The sequence below is a fragment of the Haliaeetus leucocephalus genome, unplaced genomic scaffold (assembly GCF_000737465.1).
Source record: "Haliaeetus leucocephalus isolate CR32 unplaced genomic scaffold, Haliaeetus_leucocephalus-4.0 Scaffold517, whole genome shotgun sequence".
Taxonomy (NCBI): domain Eukaryota; kingdom Metazoa; phylum Chordata; class Aves; order Accipitriformes; family Accipitridae; genus Haliaeetus; species Haliaeetus leucocephalus.
Window position 1 is genome coordinate 4,473,384 of NW_010972953.1, and position 25,612 is coordinate 4,498,995.

At 43.8% G+C, this 25,612-nt stretch overlaps 1 protein-coding gene across 1 annotated transcript in view; it reads left to right on the plus strand.

Annotated features, from left to right (window-relative positions):
• Nucleotides 1–1,636: 1,636 nt before the first annotated feature.
• The window catches only part of ARID1A (AT rich interactive domain 1A (SWI-like)), a 57,814-nt gene continuing 33,838 nt past the window's right edge, over nucleotides 1,637–25,612 (plus strand). The window contains exons 1-4 of the mRNA XM_010576147.1: nucleotides 1,637–1,663; nucleotides 21,942–22,154; nucleotides 22,864–23,325; nucleotides 24,329–24,442. Coding sequence (XP_010574449.1) covers nucleotides 21,954–22,154; nucleotides 22,864–23,325; nucleotides 24,329–24,442 — 777 coding nt within the window. The 5' untranslated portion in view covers nucleotides 1,637–1,663; nucleotides 21,942–21,953. The remainder of the gene's footprint in view (nucleotides 1,664–21,941; nucleotides 22,155–22,863; nucleotides 23,326–24,328; nucleotides 24,443–25,612) is intronic.

Below are 25,612 nucleotides of genomic sequence, written 5' to 3' on the forward strand. Positions count from 1 at the left end.
CCCCGTGGGGCGGCCCGTCGGGCCGTCGGCCGGGGCCTGTGGCTGGGAGCGCTGGTAAACAGCTCGGCGATGGGAGCAGTAAGTGCAAGATCGCTTTGGTTTGGGATTTGAATTATGGAGGTAAAATCCTTCTGTCAAAGCCAGGAGACAGTTGGTCTTAGGTTGACATCCTATCTGTGATCTGATTGGCTCCCCATCTCCTGCTCTTGGCCATTTATAATTGCCTCTGATGTAATGGTACAACAATCCTGATGAGCTCATAAACTTTTACACTCGGCTTTTCTGCCAGCCCCGGACCCACGGCAGCCCTGCCGCTTCGCTCGCTGCCTCCTCGTCCCCCCTCGCCGGAACCGGCCGTGACCTTGAGGCGGTTGGGTGGCAGCCCCGCATCGGTGGGAGCGGAGCCCCAGACAGCCTGCCCTTGTTGCATTGTGCCTGAAACAAAAGAGGAGGCGATGGCATTTTGTTTGTACCTTGGGTTTATTTTGCTTGTGATGTTTTATGCAGCCTGGAATAGAGTCCGTGTTGTCGGAACAGTGGCAGGGCTGCTCTGCACAATGGGCTTGCTGTTTGTTTTGGTTATGTGACTTTCCCTTTGGTATAAATGATTTCTTTGATGGCTCTGAGGATGCGTTTGTTGCTGGCTAATTTTGGCCCTTTTCAAAACTGGGGCTGTTTGGATTCTTTATTGGATGGGGAATGTGGGGGTTTCTGGCGTATGTTACAGCCTTAAGAAGAAAAAAACCAAAACAACAAACAACAAAACAATCAAAACCAAACTTGTGGCTGAAGCACCGAAAATGGTGAATTATCAATTTACGTTCAATAGAGCTTTAATATAGGACGGGCCTGACCCTCTAGCTGCGTGTCTCAGGGCACATTCTGACTTTTATTTTCAGTAAGCGCTGATGTGTCTCCTTCCCCCCACCATAAATAAAGGGACTTGTTACAGACATTCAGATGCTGATTGTGGTCAGCTTCAACAGTGTCACAACTCTTGACTTTTCAGAGGAGCAGAAATAGGAAAAACGAGCCTGAGAATTATGTTTATCGTTGTATGTGTAGAATTACCTGTTTGCTGGAAATATGGATGGCCAGAAAACATGCAGGGGAGAAAGCAGTACAGCGTACGCATCAGACATTTTAGATACCAGGAAAAGAGGTGCTGGTATCTAATATCGGGAAACCTTGATGAAAACCAACTTACGTTCTGTGTTTAGACACGCATCTCCAGGGCCTGTCGTGGCCTCGTGCAGAACTGACAGACTTCCCTTTTCATTCTGCGTACTTTGCTCTAACTTCAGGCCCTGGGTCGGAGACATTTGATACCACATAGTGCGACATGCAGCCTCCAGAGTTTCCCTTCTTGCTCAGTACTTCTCTTGTGTCGCTCTGAAAACTGCTTAATTTTTGTTCCTTGATTACCGAAGGCAATGTCTCCTTCAGTGTCTTGAATTACTTAATTGTCTTTTCTGTCAGATTGAAATAGTGCTCTCTGAGAGAGTGGATCTTATCTCTGCTGTGGTCATCAAACTGTCCTGTGGTGACTGGTAGCGAGTATTCGATTATCCTCAGTGAAGATTTCAGCTCCCCAGGAATATGTTCATGTGTAGCTGCGATACGTTCGGACAAATGTCACGGACGTGAGTGTGTTTACTTGAAGGTACTTTTTGTATCCTGACAAATTTCAATTTAGATAAAATGTGTGCTAAAATATGGTGTCAGATTGAACTTTTCAAGCAGGTATTTTACTACAGCACATACCTGACAAAAGTGTACCTCTGTCAATATTCTGATATGAATTTGTAAAAGTGGCTTATTTCATCTTGGAAAATAAGTTTAACTTGATTCCATGAGCTGCTGAGATAGAGCATATTAATAATACCTGAGTAACTAGTCCCAACCACTGGCATTATTAATGAATAGTTGTTCTGAAAATTAGTTGAACTTTAGGTAGTACAAATAGGATAAATAAAAAGTAAACCAACAGCCCCCCCCATCCTGATAGCCAAATGAATCCCCCCAAATCCTTTTTGTGCCAAGGATTACTGGACTCAAACTGACAATTCCCCTTTCTTTTTCCAGCAGAAAAAAAAAAAAAAGAACAGACATATCTAGTATGAGGAAAAAAGCTTCCACATGTCATCGGTGCTGCCCACAAGAAATGGTTGATTAATAATAATCCTCCAGCCCTAAATTGCAGCCTCCTTTCACTGTGTATTCTGTTAAATTTCCTAGAATGGGAGAATTTAAAACTTTGTGTCTTTTCTGTGTCTTGTACAGTGATGAACAGAGTGGGTAGTTGCCACCTAACTTCTGAGAAACTCTGGGAGAGTGAGAGGAGAATGTAATTCATCTGACCAAACACTAGAAAGGGAAGCGTCTCTTGGTGCAGGCATGGAGAAGATGATGTGGAAAGAGTGTGGGGTTCTTCCGCTCGGGAATCCTTGGGATAGTAAACCTGACGTTTTGGGGATGGGAAGCAGGACGATGTAGAAAAGAGAAATACCTTTAATTCTTGATACTTTTTAGGATTTATGGATGATGCCATAGGGATAGTTTCATTGTTCATCAAGAAAGGCAAAGTAATTTCTGGCGTGAAAGTTGTTTGGGTGGAATATTTCCTGTAATAAAATGAGAGTATAGTCACTTGCACAGAGGTAGACTCTGGTCTGTAGCCCTCACAGACACCTTTGCTAGGTGGCCGGTCCCAGGAAGGTGGTGCTGAGCAGGAGCCCCTGTGAAGGCAGGCGTGCTCCGCGTTTGTCGGGACTGCGATAGAGGACTTTGTGGTTTTTTTTTCCTGATGATCTCTATAGCTGGGAAATGTGGAGTAGAATCAAGAGATCAGAATGGCTGTTTTACAGTGTGTGGGATGAGAAATCTGTGGTTTTCTGTGGGAATGACTTGTAAGAAACCAGGCCAGGGATCTTTTCAATTTTTCCAGCTCTACCATGTATTTGTTTCCACCCCCCCTTCCCCTCAGAGTGTGTAGCAGTTCTTAATAATATGCTGGCTTTCCCAGTATCTTGGGACTTAAAGGAAACTGCTTAAGAGAAAGGACTTCCCTCCTTTTAATAGATGGGCATTTCTTGTGGTACATGCTTTTGCTACAACAAACGACGTCTCCTGTAACGGGAGATGTCTTTGGATCGCATTAAACATTGACATCTTGGATAACCTCCCCGTAGGTGCACTGACATCTCTAGGCCTTTATTGTAAGTTCAGTGAAGGCAGTTTAAAAATCGTATGTTAATAAAAAAATGCTTTTGGGCCTGTTGCCATACAATAGCTATTTTTTGTTGACTTAGATCTCAACTTTAGTAGCAAGTGAGGCATGAAAAATGTTGTTGGAAATATGTTTTTTAAACTAAATTGGCACCAAATGGCTCTGTGCTGCCAATGAGCTGCGATATCTTGGAATCGGAAATTGAGACCTGGCTCCTGTTGGCTTGTGTCGCAGGGTTTTTCCTTGCTTAGCATTGTAATGTTAGGAGCCCTTGAATTGCTCGCAAGGTGTAGCACGCACTAGATCTTTCCAACAAAAAGGAGAGTGGTACATCTTCTTTTTCTGGGGTAGGGTTCGCCTCCAAATGGGCGATTTTAGGCCTTGTCTGTTTTAGAAAAAGTAGGAAAATTGTGCTAGTTTAATTTTGTTGTTAAGATCTAGTTATTTCTGGTGTGGACACTGAAGGTTTTGCTGGCTTACCTTTTAGAATAGTCTGCACTAGTCTGAAGTAAACTAGGGATTGCCTCATTCTCTTAAAATCTCTTTGTCTTCTGAAATGCCATTTCCTTCATGTTTGGTTTTGAGGTGACCAATGTTTCTAGGCAGGATATGTATAGGGTACAGGACAGTAAACCTCAGTTCTGACTCTCAGTTGGAGCTTTTTTTCCCTGCCCTTATCACCACCAGTTTACTGGGAAACCCAGGACAAACCACATGATTGTTCTGTAGTATTTTTTTTTCTTGGTGAAATGGGGTTAGCAAGGCTTGCCTACCTGTCTTTTACGAAGTATAAATGAAAAGCTCTGTCAATCCTTATTTGTTATCTGGGCTAGGGGAGGGTTTCTCCATATGGTGTCTCTTGTAATCATGTTTGTTGGTTGCAAGACAGAAACGTGATTTCTGGAAGGTTGTATGTTTGACTTTTGGGCCTTTTTTTTTTTTTTAGCTAGAATACTTGGTTTGCTAAAACTGTCCAGTTTAATTACTTTTACCTGCTACAACTTATGTTTCCTGAAGCGACTGCTCAACAAACAGGCAGAACCTCTTCCCTGTTCTTAAATAATACTAGAAACTGGGGCTGGGGGAAGCATGAGAGTCGAATGTTTTGTCGTATACCTGTGTCTTACTGTTCTTGTAAGCTTGGTATGTTCATAATACTTTGGGTTTTTTCTGTAGTCTTATTTGAGAACGCTGGTCAGTGAATACTATGTTACAGAAGAATTACACCAGACCCTATTAAGGGTCTTGGGTGAAGACTGTTTTAAAAAACCCAGCAGCTTTCCTTCAGAGAGAAACCAATGTCTAAAATTAGGCTAAATAGTGCAGCTGTTTATCTGTTACCTCATATGCGACTTTTCCACCATTTTTCTTTCTACTCTTTTCAAAGGAACACCACCAACTTGGAAATCCAGTTTTTACCCTATGAATCGGAATCTGTGATCTCAGTAATTAAAATATTAGAGGAGAAAGATGCCCTTTCCCGTTTTTACTCTGTGTATTTGAAATTCTTTGTCTAGTCAGTTTGATTTCTTTTTTGAATTGCAACTCCTGTGTGATGGATTGCTCTGGGGAAAAGCTCATCAGCATGCCATTGCCCAATTCCTGCCAAGAATGTTTGAAACTCTCAAGTAGCAGCAGTAGCAAAGCAGAAACCGAAGGCAGGCAAGCGTAATTGCGGGGGGTGGGGTGGGAGGGGGAAATGAAAAAGATAAGCTTGTCAGTATTTAGCATTGCTGTTACAGCTGCTTGCTTTTTCTTCTGGAAGGGTCCTTAAACCATCAGTAAGGATGCCAAATAATACCTCCCCTTTTGTTCTGGTGGAAAAAAATAAAGGAAACATTTTTCCTGGGAAAAAAATGTTTTTGAGAAGTCCTGCAAAAGTTTTCTGTCATGTGCTGATTTCAAGAAGTTCAGCCTTTAATTTATCTGGAGGTTATGCATGTGCAGTGGTAAAACTATACTGGAAGTCTGTTAGCCAAAGCCATAAATCTCCAGTTAGAAGTGAATGACAGGTGGGATTGGAGGAAAAAAGCAGTTTTCTTTGGCACACTGGACCAAAACTGACATGCATTCTGTCTGGGTCCCTGCTGTCCGCCTGTTCCTGGATGACATGAGAGGAGTTGATGCCTTTTTGTTTTTTGTTTTAGTGGCTGGAAGAGCAGAGAAGTTGGTCACCTGAAGAGAGACTGTGTGTACTTTCTGTGGGCTCAGGAAGACCATGCTGTGTTTATAAATTGATTCTAGTAAAATTCCAATCATAAATTCAACGTCATCTCTGCTGTACTGAGTGTATGCTCATCATTCTTAAGGCTGAAATTCTATAGAAACTAGGTTTCAGGCAGTCTTTTGTTTCACCCTGGTATGTAGAGGAGGAATGCAAGGTCTTAAGTTCTTACAATGACTTTTTCAGAGGAAGCAGCTGAGATGCTGATGTGGGAACTTGCCAAGGTGAGGCACTAGGGCTGGGACAGGGTGGAGAGTGGAATATAGGTCTTCTGAGTCTCATCCTGTGGTGTTAAGTGTGAGACTATCTTTCCTCCCTAGTATATAGTTTTAGCTGAATATATTGTTAAGACCCTTTTAATGGAGTTCTGCACTTAAAGAAGCAGCACCCAAGCCTGCCCTCAGAGGCTCGTAGAATGAAAGAAGCAGGGCTGGAACAGGAGGAGCTGCTTCTCTCAGGACTGAGCTCATGTGCATATTTTACCGGTTCCTGTAGTGTCTTAATCAGATGATATTATGTATTAACATATGGATGAGGGAGGGGTTCCCATTTCTTACTCTTCCTCTGTGCACCTGCACTCCCAGTGTTATAACTCAGCAGTTCAGTCATGCAACTTGAGCATTTTTGATTTTTTTTGGACTACATCGAGAAGAGCATTTCCAGGTTTGCCATGGTGTTCTTTCTGGAGTATTTCTGAGTTTTAAGTGACAGCTCAGTAAGTATTTACACAATGTGGGCATGAGCTTTCTGTAGTGAAATGTAAAGGATGCTACATAATGATAGGTAAACTTAATAAGAGCTACTTCAGAATTTCTCAGCAAATAATTTTTTTGCTTTATGTGTTCAGAGTAAAATGATAACTGTAGCAGAATCTAATTTCTAATCATGTTCATGTTTTTTTGGGGGAGAGAAAAAAGGACAGAAGTGGGTAGGAGCAAATAAAGAAGGGGATCAGTTCATTCTGTAAATACTCATGGTAAAGAAATTTCTTTATGGGAGGGTGAGAGAGTGAAGATAGAGAGTGTGTTAATTCCTCTGAAATTCCCATGAAAAATCAGTTTGTGTAAATAACTCTGAAAAAGCTACTGCTCCATTACAGTTATTGGCATTTCATGCGGTAACCAGCATGTCATTATTTCCTTAAGTTAGCTATAGTAATTGAAACCCTTTCAAAGACAAATTAAATTGCTGCTAACTTTTTCTTTTATTTTTTCCCCCCTTTTTCTTTTTTTAAACTTAAGTAACTTCCTTTTGCTCCTGGATAATTCATATTATGCCCGAACTGTCCCAAGAAGCTGCAAGTTAGACATGGAGAGTAGTTTCTAGAGAAGCTGTGGGGGACCCTGACACAGCCAGTATCTCCTCTGTGTGGAGCAGACCCCTGCTGCTCGTTCCTGCTGTGGGCTTGCCCTGTGTTTTGTGGGTGCATTTGACTGTGTGGCGAACGAGAGGGGACTGAAGAACGCATCTGCCTTTTTGGTGGGATGTGATGGTGACATCCTGGATGTGGCCGGGAGGAGAGGGCGTTTTGATGGTCACTGATGTCTGACCGTGGCCTAAGGTAGCTGTGACTTTCCATCCTGAGAGATTCTGCAACTCTTCTCAAAGAGAAATTCTTGAATTTCGGAGGACTCTGGAATTTCCCCCTGGGGACAATTACTGGGTTAAACAAGTACTTTCCCCCCCCTTCCACTCACTTGTGAAATTTCATTCAGGTTTGACTAAGAGAAACCCTGAAAATTACCATTTCCCTTCTGATGTCAGCACCATTCTGGCACCCTGCCTGTGAATAACTGAACAGGAATGTTTTAAAACCTGCGCTCAGGCCACAGTTACAGCTCCAGCTACACCTCCAGACGCTGTGGTGGGAGACCTGCTCTGCCCCGGCCAGGGCTGAAATTTAGGATACGCTCAGACCAGTGCATAATACAGCCAACTCAAATTGTTGACAGTGAGTTTGTACTTTCTTAACACTATTAGTGTCCAGAGCAGTAGTTTCAGCAGTGTGAATACGGTCTGAGAAGCGTGAGGCACAGAAGAGGGAGGGGTACCTGCTCTGAAAATAGCCATTCTGTTCTGGGTTTGTGGCACTGATTTTGGTCTTTTTTTGGCGAGGAGAATGTGCATTGTAGTCTGCGCTGCCTGTAAAATCTTGCTGTTGGTTTGTTGCCTGCATTGTCTTTGTAGGTGACTGTATTTTTCTCGTTGAACAGAGGTCTGGATCTGAATTTGAAAGGTCATGTAGCCTGCTGTCCTGCTTCAGGGCAGGATCAGCTATACCTGAGAACAGGGCAGACAGCGATGAATGCGATGGAGCTGCCTCAGTCTGTTTCAGTGCTTTGCTACCCTTAGCATTGGACATTAGGAAAAATATTCCAACTCAGATCATCTTAATTGAGTATCTCTTGTCCTAGTCTCTCTAGGTATGGAGAACAGGCAAAAGTGTATGGTAGCCAGTTTTTAAATGTGTGACTTTCTGCCTGTCCCCTGTTTCCTGGAGATAAACTTGCTAGTTAAATTGCAAAATGTCTCCCTTTACTTCCAGATTACTGTGCTCGCTGGGGATTGCGTTGAAGGGATTGGACTGTCCTGCTTTGTCACCTGAACTTCTTCCAGGATCCTGGAGCTGACCGGGCTCACTCTGTACTTCTCTGTATGGGATTCTTCCTGTAGGCTTGTTTAGAGTTTTGTACTTCATAACAGTCTGATGATGGATTTAAAGTCCAAATGACTAGGACTATGCACCCTGTACAAGCTTAGGAGGAGAATCTGGTATTCATTAACTGTACGTAAATAATTAAACCAGTGCCAGACTAGAGGTGGTCTTCCCTCAGACATACTCCTTGTGAAATGGTTTGAAGAAAAGTTCTTAGCTTTGTGCAGAAGATACATTGAAACGGTAGAAGTGCTGGAATTAGTTAAAACTTGATAAATTTGTTTTTTCTTTTAAGTATCTCTGACTTTGGAGCTGGCATGGCTAATCAAGGAAAAGGCTTCCCATTCAAGGCCAGTTTGCTGAGCATGATCACGTGTTCTCAGAAACTGCCTTTTTGTTGTGCTGTGGCTGCACGTGTTGTGTCAGTAGTCTTAAGGAGTACTGGAGTCCTGCCCTTCAGGCTGGGGTAGCTGTGTGGGTGGGGGTTTATTTTTTTAATAAAAACCCCAAACTCATTTGCTTACTGTTGCGTGGGGGGCTTGTGGTAATTGTAGTGCCTTGGATCCCCTGGAAAAGATTCAGGGCAGCTGCTGCATGTAACAGGTTTGAACTTTTTTTTTTTTTTTTTTAATTGTGTGTGCATAATTGAACAGTGTTGTGATAGGAAGCATTTAAGTATCAGAGTATCTCCTAGTCTTTCAATTTATCGTGATAGACCAGCGAGGCTAGTATGAGCAGTTCTCCACGTCTCGGAAGGCTTTCCTTGCCTCCGCACCCTGCAGCTGGGTGCATGGGAAATCTTCAGAGTAGGTGCTCAAAGCCGTATCTCTCAAAATCAAGGTTAATGCTATAACTATTAGATTATACTTTCTCTCTGGACATGGGGTTGCACCTGGAACAGTTTTCTTTGGTTTTACGAAAAGTTACCTGGCTGGAAATGTCATTTCTAGCTGTCTGTGGGCAGAACGTGGCTCCCCTGGAATAGGGCACATTTGTGCGGAAGGGACTTTCAGGTGATGAGTGTGCTAATCCAGGATGAGGGTTCATAGCAGAAATGGCATACAAAAGCACTCTTACTCAGCTCCTGCTCTGGAGGAGAAGCAAAATGCCTGGCTATCTACTGTCTACTCTTGGATGCGCAGAAGAAACCGACGGACCTATCCCAAATTGTCCTGCCTGCCTGTAGTTTAAAGATACTTCTAAAGTGCCTTCTTTGGTCTTCCTGTTCGGTTCACAAGGCATGACCGTGTTGCAAAAGCTTGTTTCCACGTTAATTGTGATTGATTACCCTGCAATCTAGGACAAGATTTCCTTTGAAAAGCTATATGCTGATTTGGTGTCAGGAATTAAAATCAGATGAAGTGATTAGTGTTCTATGAAATATCCCAGAGCAAGTGAATGCTCCTCGGCTTTCAACTGTGTTTTGGCCTTTAACCCTTGCCTCCCTTCTTCTCTGGAGCAAGGTGCTAACTAAATCTGTTGTCCGCACGCTCAGGCGAATAACTCCTATTGTATCAGGAGATCGTGGTATAATTTGCTGCTGAGCTTCAGAGTGCAGATTTACTGTCCTTAATGATGAATGCAGTGTGTTAAAAGTGCACTGTGTCAAGGCAACAGTGATACTTGTACTGAATGGTGAACATGTATTAAGGTTAGCTTTAAATCTGATCACTCTGTAAATGGCAATAAACTGTTCAGAGTTGTCACTGCTGTCAAGGTACAGTCATGTCTCATCTTCCTTTTCTCATATGAGTTGTCTTACAGTTTCTTGTTATACCTGTTCCTGAAACCAGTGAAGACTTTGCAGCGTTGGCTGTTCCTCCTCCCCCCATGGCATTGGCACAGTTACGAATTTTTGTATCTTCTCACCAGCTGCCAACACACACTCCTTTTAACTTGCTAAGCAACTCCCCACGTTGTTCATTTTGCTTTAAAAGAAAGCTGGATTTTTCTGGATGTAGATGAAATAAAAGCCCAATGACAGAAGCAAGCATGGGGCAGTGGACCCAGGCTTCAAAAGTCACTATAACCAAGGGCTGGTGGGCTTTTTAAAAAAAAAAAATTACTATTATTTTTAAATGACAGTGACCTTGTGTCACTGCAGGGCTGGGATTCGTGCTGGGCTTGCCAAGTGTAACGAACCTGAGTCACGACAGCGTTGGCTTGATGAAGGCTCTAGTACTGTGTCTTCTCTGCTGTCTGGGAGCTGGCTTGGCTGCAGCTCTGAGTTTCTTGCCTACGTAGTCTTTTCATCTCCCCCAACCTCCTCTCTTACCAACGCAGGCATGACAGCAGCTCTGCTTTCTGGATGCAAATAGATAGTTTGGGTATAAATACTGGAGATTGGTTGTTGCTTGCTATAAAGTTACCGAATGCATCCTTGGTAAATGCAGATGGTAACTTGTCATTGCTGCAATTTTAAATATTTTTGGTTCCATGGAACTGAAGTGGAGTCTTGAAGGCTGAATTTTAAGGCTAAAATAAGAGAAGGCTCAATAAAATCCACAAAAATAGCACCCGAATTTGTCAGCTGCTGTAACGAGAAGGGAAATAACTTTTCTTCTTCCTATTAGCAAAACAAAGCTTTGTTACCTTGTTGCGGGTTGGATCCCTCCTATGAAATACTGCTGCAGAGTCAGGAGGGATGGACAGCGTTTAAGGTGTACTAAGTTGCTTCCTGATGAGGTGACACTAGGGCTAACCCTGGTGCAATACAAAATGTGCTGTGAATGTCAGCTGCTACCCTGTAACTGAGGTATGTTTGAGATGCTCTTGAAGTAATTAGCAGATCATTACCCCACCTCTGCTGGCTGGGATAAGGGTGTGCCTTTGGGCAATTACAGCTGGCTGATCCACATTACCCCATCACGAAGCAGAGGTGATGTCCACCACTGAACTGTGAGTTTGAATTCAAGGTCTAGGAGGCAAGGGTGATGAAGCAGAGAGTTTTGTGCTAAGTTAAACTGAGATTGCCTGTCTTTTCCACAGATTCATTCCAAGACTCAAGATGTCTTGGATTATTTTGATCTTCCTTTATGTTGCGTTATACATGCTTTTAAATAAATTCAATTATTCTGCAGAAGCAAGGGAGAGCCTGTGTAATTCTGAAACATGGCATGTAGAAACTACAGGCCCTGACATGCAGCTCTTACTAAAGCAGGCAGCTGCTCTGGACAAGATGGAGCTCTGCATGCTGAGATGAGGTAGCGTCCGACAGCTGTACCTCTTTCTTACAATGAGCGTGTCTGCGTCCTCCTCCATCTTAGTGTTGTGTACAGTAGGAGAATTGGAACTGCTGGAGACCTGTTGTGTTTTAGAGCCCTGACCTGATCTGGAGATGTGTCTTGGGTGTGCCCTTACCGACCTGGCATGGTTAAGAGGTCATGGGAATTTGCCTGTCCAGTTAAGTCTGTTCAGCCACCATTTATTCTGGCATAAAATGAGACAAATTTGCAAAGTGATGAGATATTCAAATACAGATTGAGCTTTCAGACAGACACAAGTGGGTAGAAACCTGCAGTGCTGCATTTTATGGGTGAAGAGTTAGCAAGAAATTGTTTTTAGAAAGCTAGGAGGCTATGCTGGAGGTGTGCACCAGGACCCATTGGATTTCTGTGCAGAAACAGCTTTTAAAGAATTGATAAAACTAACTTTGTTCTGGAAAGTAAACTCTAGTGAGCCTCTTGCTCACTAGAAGGAAGTGGGTCTTCCTTCAGGCCTAAAGTTTTGGAAAACATCCACCGTGTTCAGTAGCAAAAGACATCCGTCCATGAGATCAGTATTGCTTGTTTTAAAGGAAACGGGGGTTATGGAGAATTAACTGGAAGACTGAAGTTTGCCACAGGTCACAGTTGTCTGAATGTATTTACAGGGCTTCTGCAGCCCTTTCAGGTTTTCAATGGTGCTTAGTGCAAATATTTTGCATCTTGCTAGTGATCTGGAACAGCTGATTGAAATGAGATCACTTAAGTGGTGGTGACACTTAGTATTTTTGCTCTTCCATCCTAGCCCTTCCTCCTCTTGCTTTTTTTATGGCTGGCTCTTGGCCCGGTCCCGTTTCTGTGGTACAACATCAGCTTGCTTGCTCCTTCTAGTGTGTAAGTAGGCCTGGAACGAAAATGCTGTAATGAGACATTTAACTGTCTTTTTGTTGACTTGCCTCCAGTTGATTAAAGCAGATGTAGGAGGTTGGCTGAACTTAAGCCTGATTTAATATTCAGGAAGGAAGTTTCTTTCCGTCTTAAAAGGAACACCACCTCTTTACAACTATCATATGTTCCTTGGGATCATCTCCCATGGAGCTGAGATGCAGTTTTCTTTACATCTTGGTGTTGCTTAGATTTTGGGAGGAGTCAACAGTGGCACTTGGGAAATCTTGGGGTGAGTTGGTTGAATAGTGTGCTTCTAAAGTGAGTTGAAGTCTCAGAGTGAGGGGATAGCTATTTATCTAATATTCAGGTAGAAGGAAATTATATTTTCATCCTTAAGTGTAAGTTGAAATTATTGGAGGTGTTAGAGATCACACTGTCACTCTAAATAGCAAACTGCATAATCTGACTCTTGACTACCTGTAAAATGTCTGAAAATTTCAGTAGTCTCCAGCTATTGCAAAAGAATCATAATCCTTTGTTAATTTTGACTGCATTTAATTCAGTAAATAGTGTTTGTCAGAATCTCGTGCCATGTTAAAATAATCATGTAAATAGTTGTCAGCTTCTGCTTCCACATCAGGGTCTGTTTGATAAAGAAGGAACCGATTGCCCAGCCAAGTCATCCGGTCTGGGCTGGGTTGTCAGATAGGGACAACGTGTGTCGTCCAGCCTGCTGCAGTGTGAGCCGTGCCACGGGCAGACTCAGCCTAGGCTTGGGCTGTTCTCTTCCCTGCTGTTCAGAGCCCCTGCAAAGGCATTACATTACGGTATTTTGAAACAACGTGGATGTTTAGCCACATCGTTGGTGTCGTGCTCGCGAAAGAGAGATGGAGAGAGAGGGAAATGAATCCTCTGGTTGTTGCCTAATTTTCAGGTGGTAGGGGATCCCTTGTGCTGTTTCCACGAGGATGTGTGCTGAGCTTGCAGACAGGAGAGGAGTCCATGAGGAACCTGCCATTGTGTTGCTTGTGTGTCTCGGGAGGACGAGGGTACTGTGTGAGCCCGGCAAGGTTCAGCCTGGTGCTAACTTTGTATAAACACAAAGCAGAGTTTCCCCCTCTCCCAGGTCAGTCCACCTCACTGTTCCCAGCATAAATCTTACTTTTGTACTACAGCTTTTCACAAGTCCAGAAAAATGTCCTGTTAATGTGAGCATGCATCTGCCTTTGAGTATATCCTGAAGATTGCAGAAAACCAGTTGTGAGTCGTCTTTAGATATGATAGTGGTTGAAATATATCGAGGATCCTGAGAGATACCTAAATATTGTGGTGTGATAAGCAGTGTGGCCATGTGTCAGAGAGAACAAATGACTGAAGAAAGGAGCTGAAATCCAGAGCCTTGATAAGCTGGATTTGTTGAATTTGTTAAGGGGGGCTTAAAGTCAGGCTGGGAAGGAAAGATGAGATCAAGAAATGCACTTTGTTTAAAATGCAGGCAGGCTTGGAACCTTCCAGCCCTCCACCTTTTTAAAAAAAACAGAAAAACCCCAGAACCCTGCTCGTACTTGGGCACGAACACTTGCACCCCTGTCGGGTTATTTCCAGTGAGGGTTTGAAGTGAGGCTCTCATTTCACTTCCCCACTGGATCACCTTCTTCTGATTGACTTCTTTCAGGAATAAAATGTTCCATAATGATACATACTGTAAGCAAAACTCTGGTCAGTTTTAATCAATTTGAAGAGTGTTAGTAAGAGTGGTGCTTAGGAAAGTCCTCCGAGATGTGTGGACTGGCCTCTTGCTGAGAAATGTTAATAGGGTAATTACTGAATTGTGTTTAGCCAGGGAGGTATAGTTCACAGTATAGCTGCTCGGAGAAAACTTATTCATCTTTTTTCCACTGGTAAAACTTAGTATCCTGGATTTACAGAAAATCTCCCCGAAGGAACTGGTTTAAGAAGCGTATGATCAAGGAAAGGAGCAACATGTAACAGGGCTGATTTTAAGTTTACAGGAGCTCCAAATAGTGCGAGGCAGGTGACTGAAGTAATTTAGAAAATGTCCTGTTTTACTTTTGCGTGTAGCGTTGATATCATTAGCTTATTCTGATGTCTGTGTGTTAGCAGAAGATTAGAGGAATAGAAAGTGTCTTCTGTCAAACTCTGACCTACTGGAAAAAGTCAGAAGAAAAACCAGGCTCTCTCTAGTTGCAGAACTGAAACTGTTGAGGAGAGGTCAGTTATTTGAACACTTTGGCAACCAGTAATTTAATCTGCATTGGCCATTGATAATGAGATGATAATACATCACCTCTCAGTTGTGTATTCAAATCTAAGCTAGATTCTAGGATTTGTGGGGGAGGGGGGAGGGGAGGTTTTATTTTTCCGTAGTTTACATAAAAATAGACTGATCCTGCACATTTCCAAAAGGTGAATGTTTGTAACCCTGAAACCAATCCTGTACTATATTCCAACAATCAGGTTTTGGTACCCCAAGCTTATGGGTGTGAGGCAGAGCAACCCAGCCTGCTTCATTACTGGAGTGCTTGTTTCTCAGAGTGATGGGTACTGCCCTGGAGGGTAGGCAGGAGAGTAACTGATGGGTGCTGAGCAGTACCAGTGCAGCCTTGGAGTGTTGGCCTGCTTATGCTGAGGGACTGAAGGAAGTTGGTGGATTTCTCAAGTTTAAAAAAGGGAGGGGAAAAGAAAAAAAGGAAGTGCACATTTCTGTGATGATGTTCTCAGTAACACAGGCTTGTCGTTTAAACTGTCCTTGTGAGACACTTGATACACATCAGCGTAGTGTTTACTGCAGGGTTTTCTAGGTGTTTTGTCTTTTGGGGGCATCTTCATCTACTACAGGAGGATTTTTCTTTTTATCTTAACTTTAATTTCCCCTCGGCCTCTTCCATCTCTCTTTAAAAGCAGACCACCATAGGAAGAGAGGCAATGAAGTATGACCCAGTGCACTGGCCCTTCAGAAGGCTATAAAAGGCAGCGAGTTCAGGCTGGGATATTGACCTTAGCACAGCCAGTTGCACCTTAAATAGACCAGATGAAAGTGTTCCTCACTGGAAGATGAACTGTGTTTGCTCACGAATGAGGATGGTTGTTAGTTTGTGCTCATTTCTCAGCTCGAACTCTCTAGAGTGGTTACGGAGGAATTGGGAGTCACTTATGATGGAGTTTCAGGAGATACAGACAGGCATGAAAGTGTCTGAAGTGCAAACCTGAGGCATGAGAGTGACCAGCTGAAAGTAGGGTTTGCTGAAGCATCTTGTGTTGCCTGCTGGATGTCTTTGTGTTCCCCCTTCCCTGTTAGTTCTGTTTTCTCAGCGACGTCATGGCGTTGCCATGGTTGGATGAAGTCACGAGGGAGTACCTGCCTGCTTGCTTCAGTCTTCCAGTCTGCCTGGCTGGTGTTGGTGGGTCTGCGAGGCTTCGTGCCAGTTTGGAGCAATCCTTCCTGTGCGTTTCACGTTTGTTTGCGAGTACCCGCGCTTTATGTGCGGGCACCATCACACCTAATGTAGCTTAACACTGGTGAGTATGCGGAAAATTGGGTTTGTCTTGACCAAGGCACTCGTGCCTTGAAGCTGCAGGCAGCATAACTCTTATATAGTGCCCTTTGAACTTGAAAATATGGCACCGGTTTAGTCTAGGAGGTGGGAGGTCAAAGCCCTCATCCCTGGAGGCAGTGCGAATGTGGTGTGTTAATGGTGTTGGATGTTGGAACCTCCAAGACCCAACCCAGTCTTGGTTGTCTTGCAACAGCCTGAGCTCTTAGTAGCTCCAGAGGATGTGGAGTGTACTAGAAATGGCAAAGGTCAGTGCAGCCTCTCCACTTTGATTAGGGTTGCTTCTTTGAAACATTAATGCTCAGTTGATAAAGCCTCTTGGCAGCCTTATGATCAAGACAAAATATTTTTCCTGGGTGATTCTCCATTTGCCATGACTCTCATGTGCCTTCGCATGGTTGATGTTTCTCAGCGGGGTGGAATGGACTGGAAAATGGGCGGGGAAAGCTGCTGATTTTGAACCCAGGTCTTTTTCATGAGCCACTCTAGGTGTTACCAGCCTGTTAAGCTGATGCTGCTGTTGCTGATTTTCTGCTTCATACGGCTTGTTGATTTTGATAGAAATGGCACAGAAAGGTTGGGGACCATGGGTAGTTTTATGCTCTTGCCTGGTTTCAGTGATTAAATCCGATATGACCATGATCCCAGCTGACTAATTCTTAGGGAAAATGCCTCCCCTTTCCCAGCATTGTCCATCACTAACGTAATTTTTATAGCCAACACGGCAATCTGGTTTGTAACTTCACTGGCTGCAGAGACTACTTGCCCTTGCCTTTGGCTAACGAGGAGTTGCAGACACGAGGAAAGAGCATGCTCTTCTGCCAAGACCTAGTTTCTTCACTTCAGTAAGATCCTATCCGGCTTCAGCCCTGGGGAGGTGAGCAGTTCATTCTGTGAGCCTGTGGGACAGCGTTAACCTGCATTGGCGCTGGTCAGCATCTTCTCAGCTTGGCAACTTCCAGGCCTCCAGGGTTCAGTGGTCCCCATCCTCCAGCCAGCCTGACAATGGTAGGGGAGCAGCTGCTGCCTCTCACTGAATTCGCAGAGCCCGGTTGGGCTTGTCTTTGTACCGGCGCTCAGCAGCCAAACAATAGTTTGTGCTCGCGGGGCCATGTGGCGAGTCACGTGCGCGGTGCTGTTTCTGCCGGGGTCCTTGCCCATCTGTTCTCGGCTCTTTCTGGGTTATCAGGCGCGGGTCCAAGTCCTCGCAGGCAGCCAGCTCCATGGCCAGAGATTACGAGCACTAACCTTCCTGGCAGGAGTGGTGTGGCTTTGCTTTTATGCAGATTAGCCATGTGCTTCTCACTTCAAGGCGTTCCACAGGAAAAGACGTTTCCTGTGTTTGCTTCTCGGTGGGCGGCTCCGGCGTGTTGTACCGGCTGGGGCCGAGCCTGTACGCGGCGAGCGGGCTTGGGAGAGGGATTACGGCGTGCTGCCCCCCCTTCCCCTTCCACCTCCACTGCTACGTCACCACAACACAACCACACGCGCGCTCATACTGTTGGTGTCATTCATTCAGTGCCAAGATTGCTTTAAAAAATTCCCTTGGCCCCAGTTCAAACAGGAGTACAGCTGGGATGTGTTAGATTTTAGGCAGTCTGCCCTCAATTTGAGATGAGTTATAAATAGCAGTGCCGACTTCCTTAACTACCACTCTCCGAGGTAAAATGCAGGTTAATTACTGTGGGAATCAATTAGGGCTTCTCTCGGTTAAACAGCCAGTAATGCTTTTTATTATTTTTTATCACAAAAAATGGACAACAAATCTGGTCAGGAAAAGACGTCAAATCCAAGGTGAGCGCTTAGGGCTTTTTTATTATTTTTTTGGCCTTTCTATTTTTTTTTTGGGCAGCTGAGGAAGCCAGTTGCGGCCAATACCCACGTTTGCCAATACCCACGTTTGCCAATAATTGAATGATGCTGATTTGAAACTGGAGAGTTCAGTAAATGACTCTCCTTCCTTTTCTTCCTCTGGCGTAATAAAATACAAATATGTAATAAAGTAATCGGGAAAGTCAGAGTTACATTTTTCTATACAGCTGTGGAGAGTTTGGCTCTTGCTTCTGAAGTGGGATTTGCCTCATCCCTTTACTCGTTCTCCTGCTGGGACTGTTAAGCAAGTCCCCTCCAATTTAACCAAACTGTTCTTTCAGGAGGCCAAATTTCTCTTCTACCAGACAAAATCTGAAAAAGAATTGTTTGTGGAATCCTCTCGTCTGCTTAAAAGCTTTTTTTTTTTTAGGAAAACTCCGGTGTTGTTTTTAAGAATAGCTGGTTTTCAACAGTGCCATTTCATCTTAGGGGTCTGACATACTTCACGTTGCACATACTGATTTGGAGAGCTTTTGAACTCGGCAATTTAAGCTCGCTTTGGGCTTGCTGTTACAAGCTCTTAGTCTAGAAATATCTTAAGTTTTCTCGAAAGCTCAGCAGTTTCTCTGGAGCACTGGCTTACAGTTACTTTCATTACACACCGTACCAAACAACTTTGCTTTTGAAAGTTTGACTTGTGACAGGGCTATGTTTTGCCAAGTTTTGGTACTTAACAGTGTTATAAAACAGCAGAGATACCGAGATTGAAGGGAGAATAGAAGCAATTTCTATGAATGCAAGGAGGTGTAAGCAGGGGGTCTGGACTTCAGTGATCAAGGAGCAACACTTTCTCTCAATTATGTCTCTCTGTGGCAGGGCCTTTGCTTTTGAAGTGTAATCACAGTAATCTACTCCTGTGGTTTCCTATTGAAAGGATTTCCCATGTATCAGTCCAGAGAAGAATCTCCAGCCTTTTGCAGTCGGGAGTTTGGTATTTCCTTATTTATCCTCAAGTGTTCTTGCAAGCGAATAGGCGTTGCTTCCCCTTGGCTTACCCATCTCGTGTAACATGGGTGTACAAAGGAGCTGTGCAGCACCTCTGCTCCCCCTAAAATCTTCGCACAAGCTGTTGGATCGATCTGCACTTTGCTGCGTTTCAACTTTGACTGTTCTTTTCTTGCGGCACGTGTAGTTAAATTACCTAAAAGGATTGAGACAGCAGATTCAAGTAGGCTTCCTGATGGTAGGCTCTAAGCCAGAGCAACACTGCTAAGATGAGAGCAGTTAAAGCCCTGTCAGCAAAAGAGATATTTGTCTTTAATGGGAGATTTTAAAGGAAGAAACAATGCATTGCAGCGTTTGAGATGTACGCGGCAGCCCCAGGGAGCACGAATTAGCCTGTTGGTTTGCAACGAGTCAGGAGTGTGCGTATGAAATAGTTCCTTCATTAGAGATTAATTGGCGTTTACATTTCTTCTGTGTATAGAATTTTATCTATAAGGCTGTAATTTAGAGTGGTGCTCTTCATGTTTGTTTTTAGCATCCTCTGTGCGCTAGGGCCTTGTGGAAGAGTGGCAGTTCAAAGCAGCGCAGTTTGGAAGCACGTTGCGTACTCCTACGCTGAGCAATCAAGGTGACGACTTGGTCACATCCTGGAAATATGTTTGGGTTTTGGGTTTGGTTTTTCTTTTTTTTTTTTTTATATGGCTGCATAAACAGTTCCAAATGTTTCTTGAAGTTTTTTAACAGTCGTCATGCTTCCTGTAGGAGTCATGGAAAAGTGCATCTTCACCTTGTTTCTATCTTTCCTGAAGACATGGTTAGCTTTGCGGGTGACCACAGACAAGAAAATCTGTGCAGAGAAGGCAGCATGTGGTGTGTGCATATTTAGAAAAAAAAAATAAATCCCCAAACAGGAATGTATTTGAGAAGCTGCCATTGCTAGCAGGCTGCGAAGGTGAGGTAACCAGCAAGAGGAAGCAAGTAACAAACGGAAAAGATGCTGAAATGTTTAGTCAGTAACCCCAAAGTTGCACTTGATCAGGTAGAAGAAGAAAGGAGGTGTGTGTTTGGGGGGTGGTGAAAGAGAGGTTTGACTTGTCAAAAGCTAGGGGTTGGGAAGCACTCCTGGTGGCACTGTTTTTACATACCAAAGAAGGTAGTGTGGGGAGGGAAAAGATGTTGGTAATCTAAGGTGATACCCACAAGACAAGACCCAGGAAGCATTAGGGACAATTGCTTGAAAGATGTAAACACGATTTGCATCCGTTAGGGTGTATGGAAGCTCCACATGGGTGCTGCCATTCAGGAGGTAAGTCACTGTAGCTCTGAGTATTCAGACTACAGCCATCAAAGACCTCTTTTTTTTCTTTTCTGACCCCCTGAATGGAAGCTCCTTTTCAGAGCATGGTACAAAACCCTTGTGGGTGCATGGCATGGTCTGCGGGGTACGGCCGTTTGGGAGTGCAGGGATTTACGGCTTCTCTGGACTTCGTCCTCTGAGGTCCTGCAGCCTCTGTCCGTCTTGCTTCTCGGTGGTAGTATCCATGATAAGTTGGACATAAAACATGAAACGTAACTTTTTCAGAACTCCTTTAGTATCAGTAGGGACGAAAATGGAAACATCCAGCGCAACTGAGCATGGCAGGGCATCTAAAATCTGCCTCAGTGAAGAGAATCATACTGGTGCCATGCACATGGTCGTTTGTGAACAGCTTCCGTAGAACGGCAAACACTGTATCTGCAGGGGTGTCCGGGGCTGAACTGGAGTGGAGGAGGGACTTGGACCTGGTTCTTAATTGGTTTATGCCATATTGGTGCAAATTTGTCTAAGAGAGCCTGATTTCAGTTGAGTGGGTAGCCCCCCCTTAACAAAAATGGGGCGCTTTTCCTGCCATCTCCATTAAATTCCCTCCCATGGCCCAGCTCCTGTTGCCCCACAAGAGTACTATTAACTCCCCGTTGTGCCCCTACTTACTTCTGTTTGGCGTGGGCTCGGTGCTGTGTGGCTTGCCTGGCAGGCAAGACGTAGCAGACAGCTGGTCAAACAAATGTTTTCAGGGTCTGTGTGTTGGGACTTCAAGCTGTGCTGGCTGTTGGGGTAGGATTTTCTGAAGTGTAGCATACTGCACGAACTTTTTTTCCTAGGAGGGTGGATTCTGCAAACATAACTGAAATACTGTTCTGGTCTCTGGGATCCTTTCAGGTTTCCAGCAGGAGCTGGCTTTGTGTGATATTTGCTTGTGCAGGCCTGTAGTGCCACTCCTCAAGCACCTGATCTCAGCAAGAGAGGGTGGATCTGTACAAATACCACCCTAGGGCTAGTTGCAGGAAGGAATGGTGTAATAGAGAGTCCATTGTCATGGTGATCTGGTGGAAGACATCTAATTGGTATTAGGTCATCAGGAGATCAGTGAACAATTCTTATTCAGTCCAAGTGATGGAGGTTAAAGACTAAGCCTGGGATTCGTTTAGAGGTCGCTACACCAAAGCAGTCCTTGCTTTAAGGTGGGAATAGTACTGCCTAGGTAGAAAGACTGTGTTTTGATGTTTATAGTATTTTCAGGAAATATGATTGACTGTTCCTATGTCTTGGCTGCAGGCAGGGGTAGTACAGATTAGGAAGTCCTAAGAAAGTTGCATTTATTCACTTGTCTCATCATGTCTGCTCTAAAACTCAGGGACCTGACTTTCAAGGCTGACAAATCTTTTTTTCATGCATCGGAAGAAATTTGATTTAGAAACCTTTATTCTGCAAAAGGCAGCAGACGCAAAGCACATGTTAAAAAAAAAAAAAAAAGGCAAAAATGGAACTGCAGCCTTGAATGCTGTCAATGTCAGTAGCACTGCCCAGTATTACTACATCAATATGGATTAAATTAAATGCGTAAGTGTAAATTAATGCCTGTAGTGTTTTGGGACACCTTGTTATATGTGAAAGAAGCAGTGTTTCTTGTGAATATTTAAATTTTCAGCCTAAATTTACCTTGTTGTGGAGTATCTGGACATTAAACTACTACCTACTATGGGGAAAAGTCACTTACACTGATAATTCATCTTCTTTAATGATCCTTCCGCCCTTCTTCCCTGTCCTCCGGCCATGGGAGATACGTCAGCACAAAATGACTTCTCATTGGGTTTGTTCTTTGTGAAACGTCTGTAGGTTTGAAAGGGCAACAGGAATCCTGCTGTAATTCAGAAGGTAACTGTGGGGTTTAAGCGCCTGAGAAGAGGCAGACGAGCTTCTGCTTCTCTGCGCCAACCTGTTGAAGTTTTCTTCTGGGGTTTTTGGGAAGTTGTGAATGATTCCTGTATGTAGCTGGATGTACATTGTGTGTCACAACTTGCTTTGCAGCCTTCAAGCCCAATGGATCAGATGGGGAAGATGAGGCCTCAGCCGTATGGAGGAAACAACCCGTACACACAGCAACAGGGACCTCAGGCGGGGCCACAGCAAGGACATGGCTATCCAGGACAGCCGTATGGGCCACAGACTCCCCAGAGATATCCCATGGGAATGCAAAGCAGGACGCAAAGTACAATGGGCAGCATCTCATATGCACAGCAGGTAGAGCACCCAAGCTTCTGTAGTCTCTGTTTACAGCAGGGGCAGGCAGAAGAGCAACGAAGTACTGTGTCTTCTGAAGGGGCCACCTTCAACCAGGTTGGAATCGGTTGCTTAGGTAAAATGGCATTTCTTTAGGCTATGTTGCACCACATCTGGATGCAGGTGTGATCGATGTACAAAGATCTGTGGAATCCTTGCTTCCAAGAGAGGCAGCAGCAGAGCACTGAATCAAACAAGGCAGAAATAAATAGTGGGGGGAGTAAGATGTTCTTTCTGCTGTGTTCTGTTAAAGACACAGCTGTTCTTTAGAGAAGAAATGACTTCAGGTCAGTTTTGACTCATTACATGATCCTGCTGGACTGTTTGCAGGATTCAAAAGGCTGCTTTTTTCTTTTTTTTTTTTTTTTTTTTTTTTTGAGCAAGCAGTCTTTCCTTTCAATGTTACTATCATTGAAAGGTGGTCAGGTAGGGATCGCTAAAAACTTAGTTATGGTGCCTATTAAAATTTTGTTACTGCGAAGAATAACATCATACACAAGTGACTTTTGCTGCTGTCTGGGAAGCATCTAAGTAGTGGCATTTCCAGTGCATTCCCAGTTAACTGCTCTGCACAGGTATCTGAATTTTTTCTTTTTGAGCATAACCTTATTTGGTGTGTATATGTAAAATACCTTAATAACCGGTATAACTCTATCCTCTTCTTCTGTAGATTCCTCCTTATGGACAGCAGGGACCCAGTGCATATGGGCAGCAAAGCCAGACTCCATATTACAACCAGCAAAGCCCTCATCCCCAACAGCAGCAGCCTCCATATTCTCAGCAGCCTCCATCCCAGACCCCTCACTCTCAGCCTTCTTATCAGCAGCAGCAACAGCCTCAGTCTCAACCTCCACAACTTCAGACATCGCAGCCTGCGTATTCTCAGCAGCAGTCCCAGCCACCCCATCAGCAGTCCCCAACTCCATATCCTCAACAGCAGTCCACAGCCCAGCAACATCAACAGAGTCAGCCTCCCTACTCACAGCAGCAGTCACAGTCACCCTACCAGCAGCAGCAACAAACTCAGCAGACAGCTTCCTCGGCTCTTTCTCAGCAGTCATCTTCATACCCTCAATCACAGCCGCAGCAGCAGCAGTCTGCATACTCCCAGCAACGCTTCCCCCCTCCTCAGGTAGGCTGTCTCCTGCTTTGTTTCCTTCTGTAAGTGATTTTTAAAGAATCTTGGGCAAATCCTTTTCTTTGTGCATTAAAGTCGGTTGAACTACACGTCAGCAAGCTGGCTGGAATGAATACAGTAATACATGTGCTGCTTTCTCTGTTGTGTCTAGATCTGTATCTCTTACAGAGAGATATTATGGTGGTAACAGGCTAAGCCACCCTAATACTGCAGTTTTGAAGACCAATGTCGAGTAAATGCAGCTGATTGGCAATACCAGTCTAAAGGATTTCATAATGGAATGGTTTTCATGCTGTGGTCTGCAGAAGTTCTCCAGGTGGTTTCCAGAGCCACTTGGTTTAGCACAATAGCAGAACACAGCTTGCAGAGTGACACATAGATGGTGACAGACGAGTTTGCTCTTAAATGTAAAACTTGGCCTTAGGGAGGAGAAATAAAGCAGCAAGTGCATGGGATTGAAGAAAAAATGAAGCAATTTTTTTTTTTTTTTTTACATAAACCATATTTATTTTCAGCAAGGCTTAACAATATTTTAATAGTTGTGTGAAAAGCTGGCTGGGTTGTTTTGGCAAACATTGCAGTGCATCGAAGGTAGCTTTTGAAAAATTGAAAGATTTTAATTGACTTGCCTTGTTTGTGTAATGAAGTACTTAGAGCTATCGTAAGATGTTAAAAGATCAAGAAGCTAAGCGGGCAGTCTCCCAGGACAGTCTCTGTTCTTCAGGATCTAGAATAAGGGAAAGCTGGAGAATTACTGTTTTGTCATGCTTTAGACTTCTACTCCCAACACTCTCTGTAGTAGTCCAGCAGTATTTGTCCTCCTGCAGAGCAGTAGACATGCTGGCTTGAACTGTTTGCTGTCTTATTTCCTGTTTTGGGCAAATGTCACCGAGGGTACATAATTCTTCCACAATCTGAGAATATACCAGGGTGATTCCAGCAGAGCCTTTATTTTATTCCCATTTGTGGTTTTTTTTGGTGTTTCTTGATGTTTCAGGAGTTATCTCAAGACTCATTTGGGTCCCAGGCATCATCTGCTCCCTCAATGGCTTCCAGTAAAGGGCAAGAAGATATGAACTTGAATCTTCAGTCCAGACCTTCTAGCCTGCCGGTGAGTGGTGAGCTGCTCTAGAAGTGAATGGGGCGAGGGCAATCAGAAGCACAGCAGGATAAATTAGCACTGGTAGTATTCCACATGGAAATGGGAATGATGGAGGCTGCTTGTGCTTTTTACTAAGTCATTAGCTTCTGGCTTCCCACTGGAGATTAAATGTAATTTACAAAAGTAATGGATTTGAGAGTAAAGTTTAACCCTAAATACTCTGGTCTCATGTTCTAGCCAAAAGATTTATTATTTTTTTTTGAGCTTTCTTTTTGTAGTGTCTGAACTACCTGACTGCTGTTAGAGTAGACCCTGACCTTCAGGGGAAAGTGTCTCTATTTTATTTTATTTTATTGTTCCTTCAGCCCACTGTTGCGCTGGTGGTTAGCAGACTGACAGCGTGGTTCCCTTTCTGCGTCATTGGATCCTTATACTGCTGATTTAAGCTTCTTTGGTCCAATCAGAATGAACAGTTGGTGAAAAAGACGAGTTTATTGTACGTGGAGTGAGGAAGATCAGTCACAGATAGCTTCTTCCTTGACAGATGGAGAATTATATTTTCTTTTGCATTCTAAATCTGCTTGCTGTAGGTAGAGTGAGCAGTTGGGTGTGAGACTAGTGCCTAGTGTTCCAGCACTTTTTGGACCAGAGTAATTTAACTTTGGGTTAAAAGTTCATCAAGAAAGTGGAGAAGGGTTAAAAGCTTAGATTAATTTGCACAAGTTGTTCTGTGCCTCTGACTTGGAGGAAAAGTTTTGAGCTGCTGAGTTCTGATTTTGCTGGTTACTTTCATTGTAACCAGTAGGAAAAGAGTGAGCTTTTATTTTTTTATTTAGCTGCTGGCTAAGTCAGGTTCCTAAGCTGCAGTTGGATTGGTCAGAGGAGAGTGAGCTGTGTACATAGCAAAGTTATTTTTGCTCTCAGCAATGAGAACGGCTTTGTTGTGAGCCCCTTGAAATAATTCCTTTGGATTGTGGGTACAAATTGTCACCCAAAATACAAAGTGATTCTAGTTCTGACCACCTAATGGGAGTAGTTGTGGGTTGTTTCTTTTTTCTTTCTTTTCCTTTTTTTTTTGCCTTTTGGACCCTGATTACAAAGATTTAATTTGTTCTGAGGCCTGGGGAAAAATCCTTTTAAATAGCATGTTTCTTTCCACTCTGCCTCTCCACAAGTTCT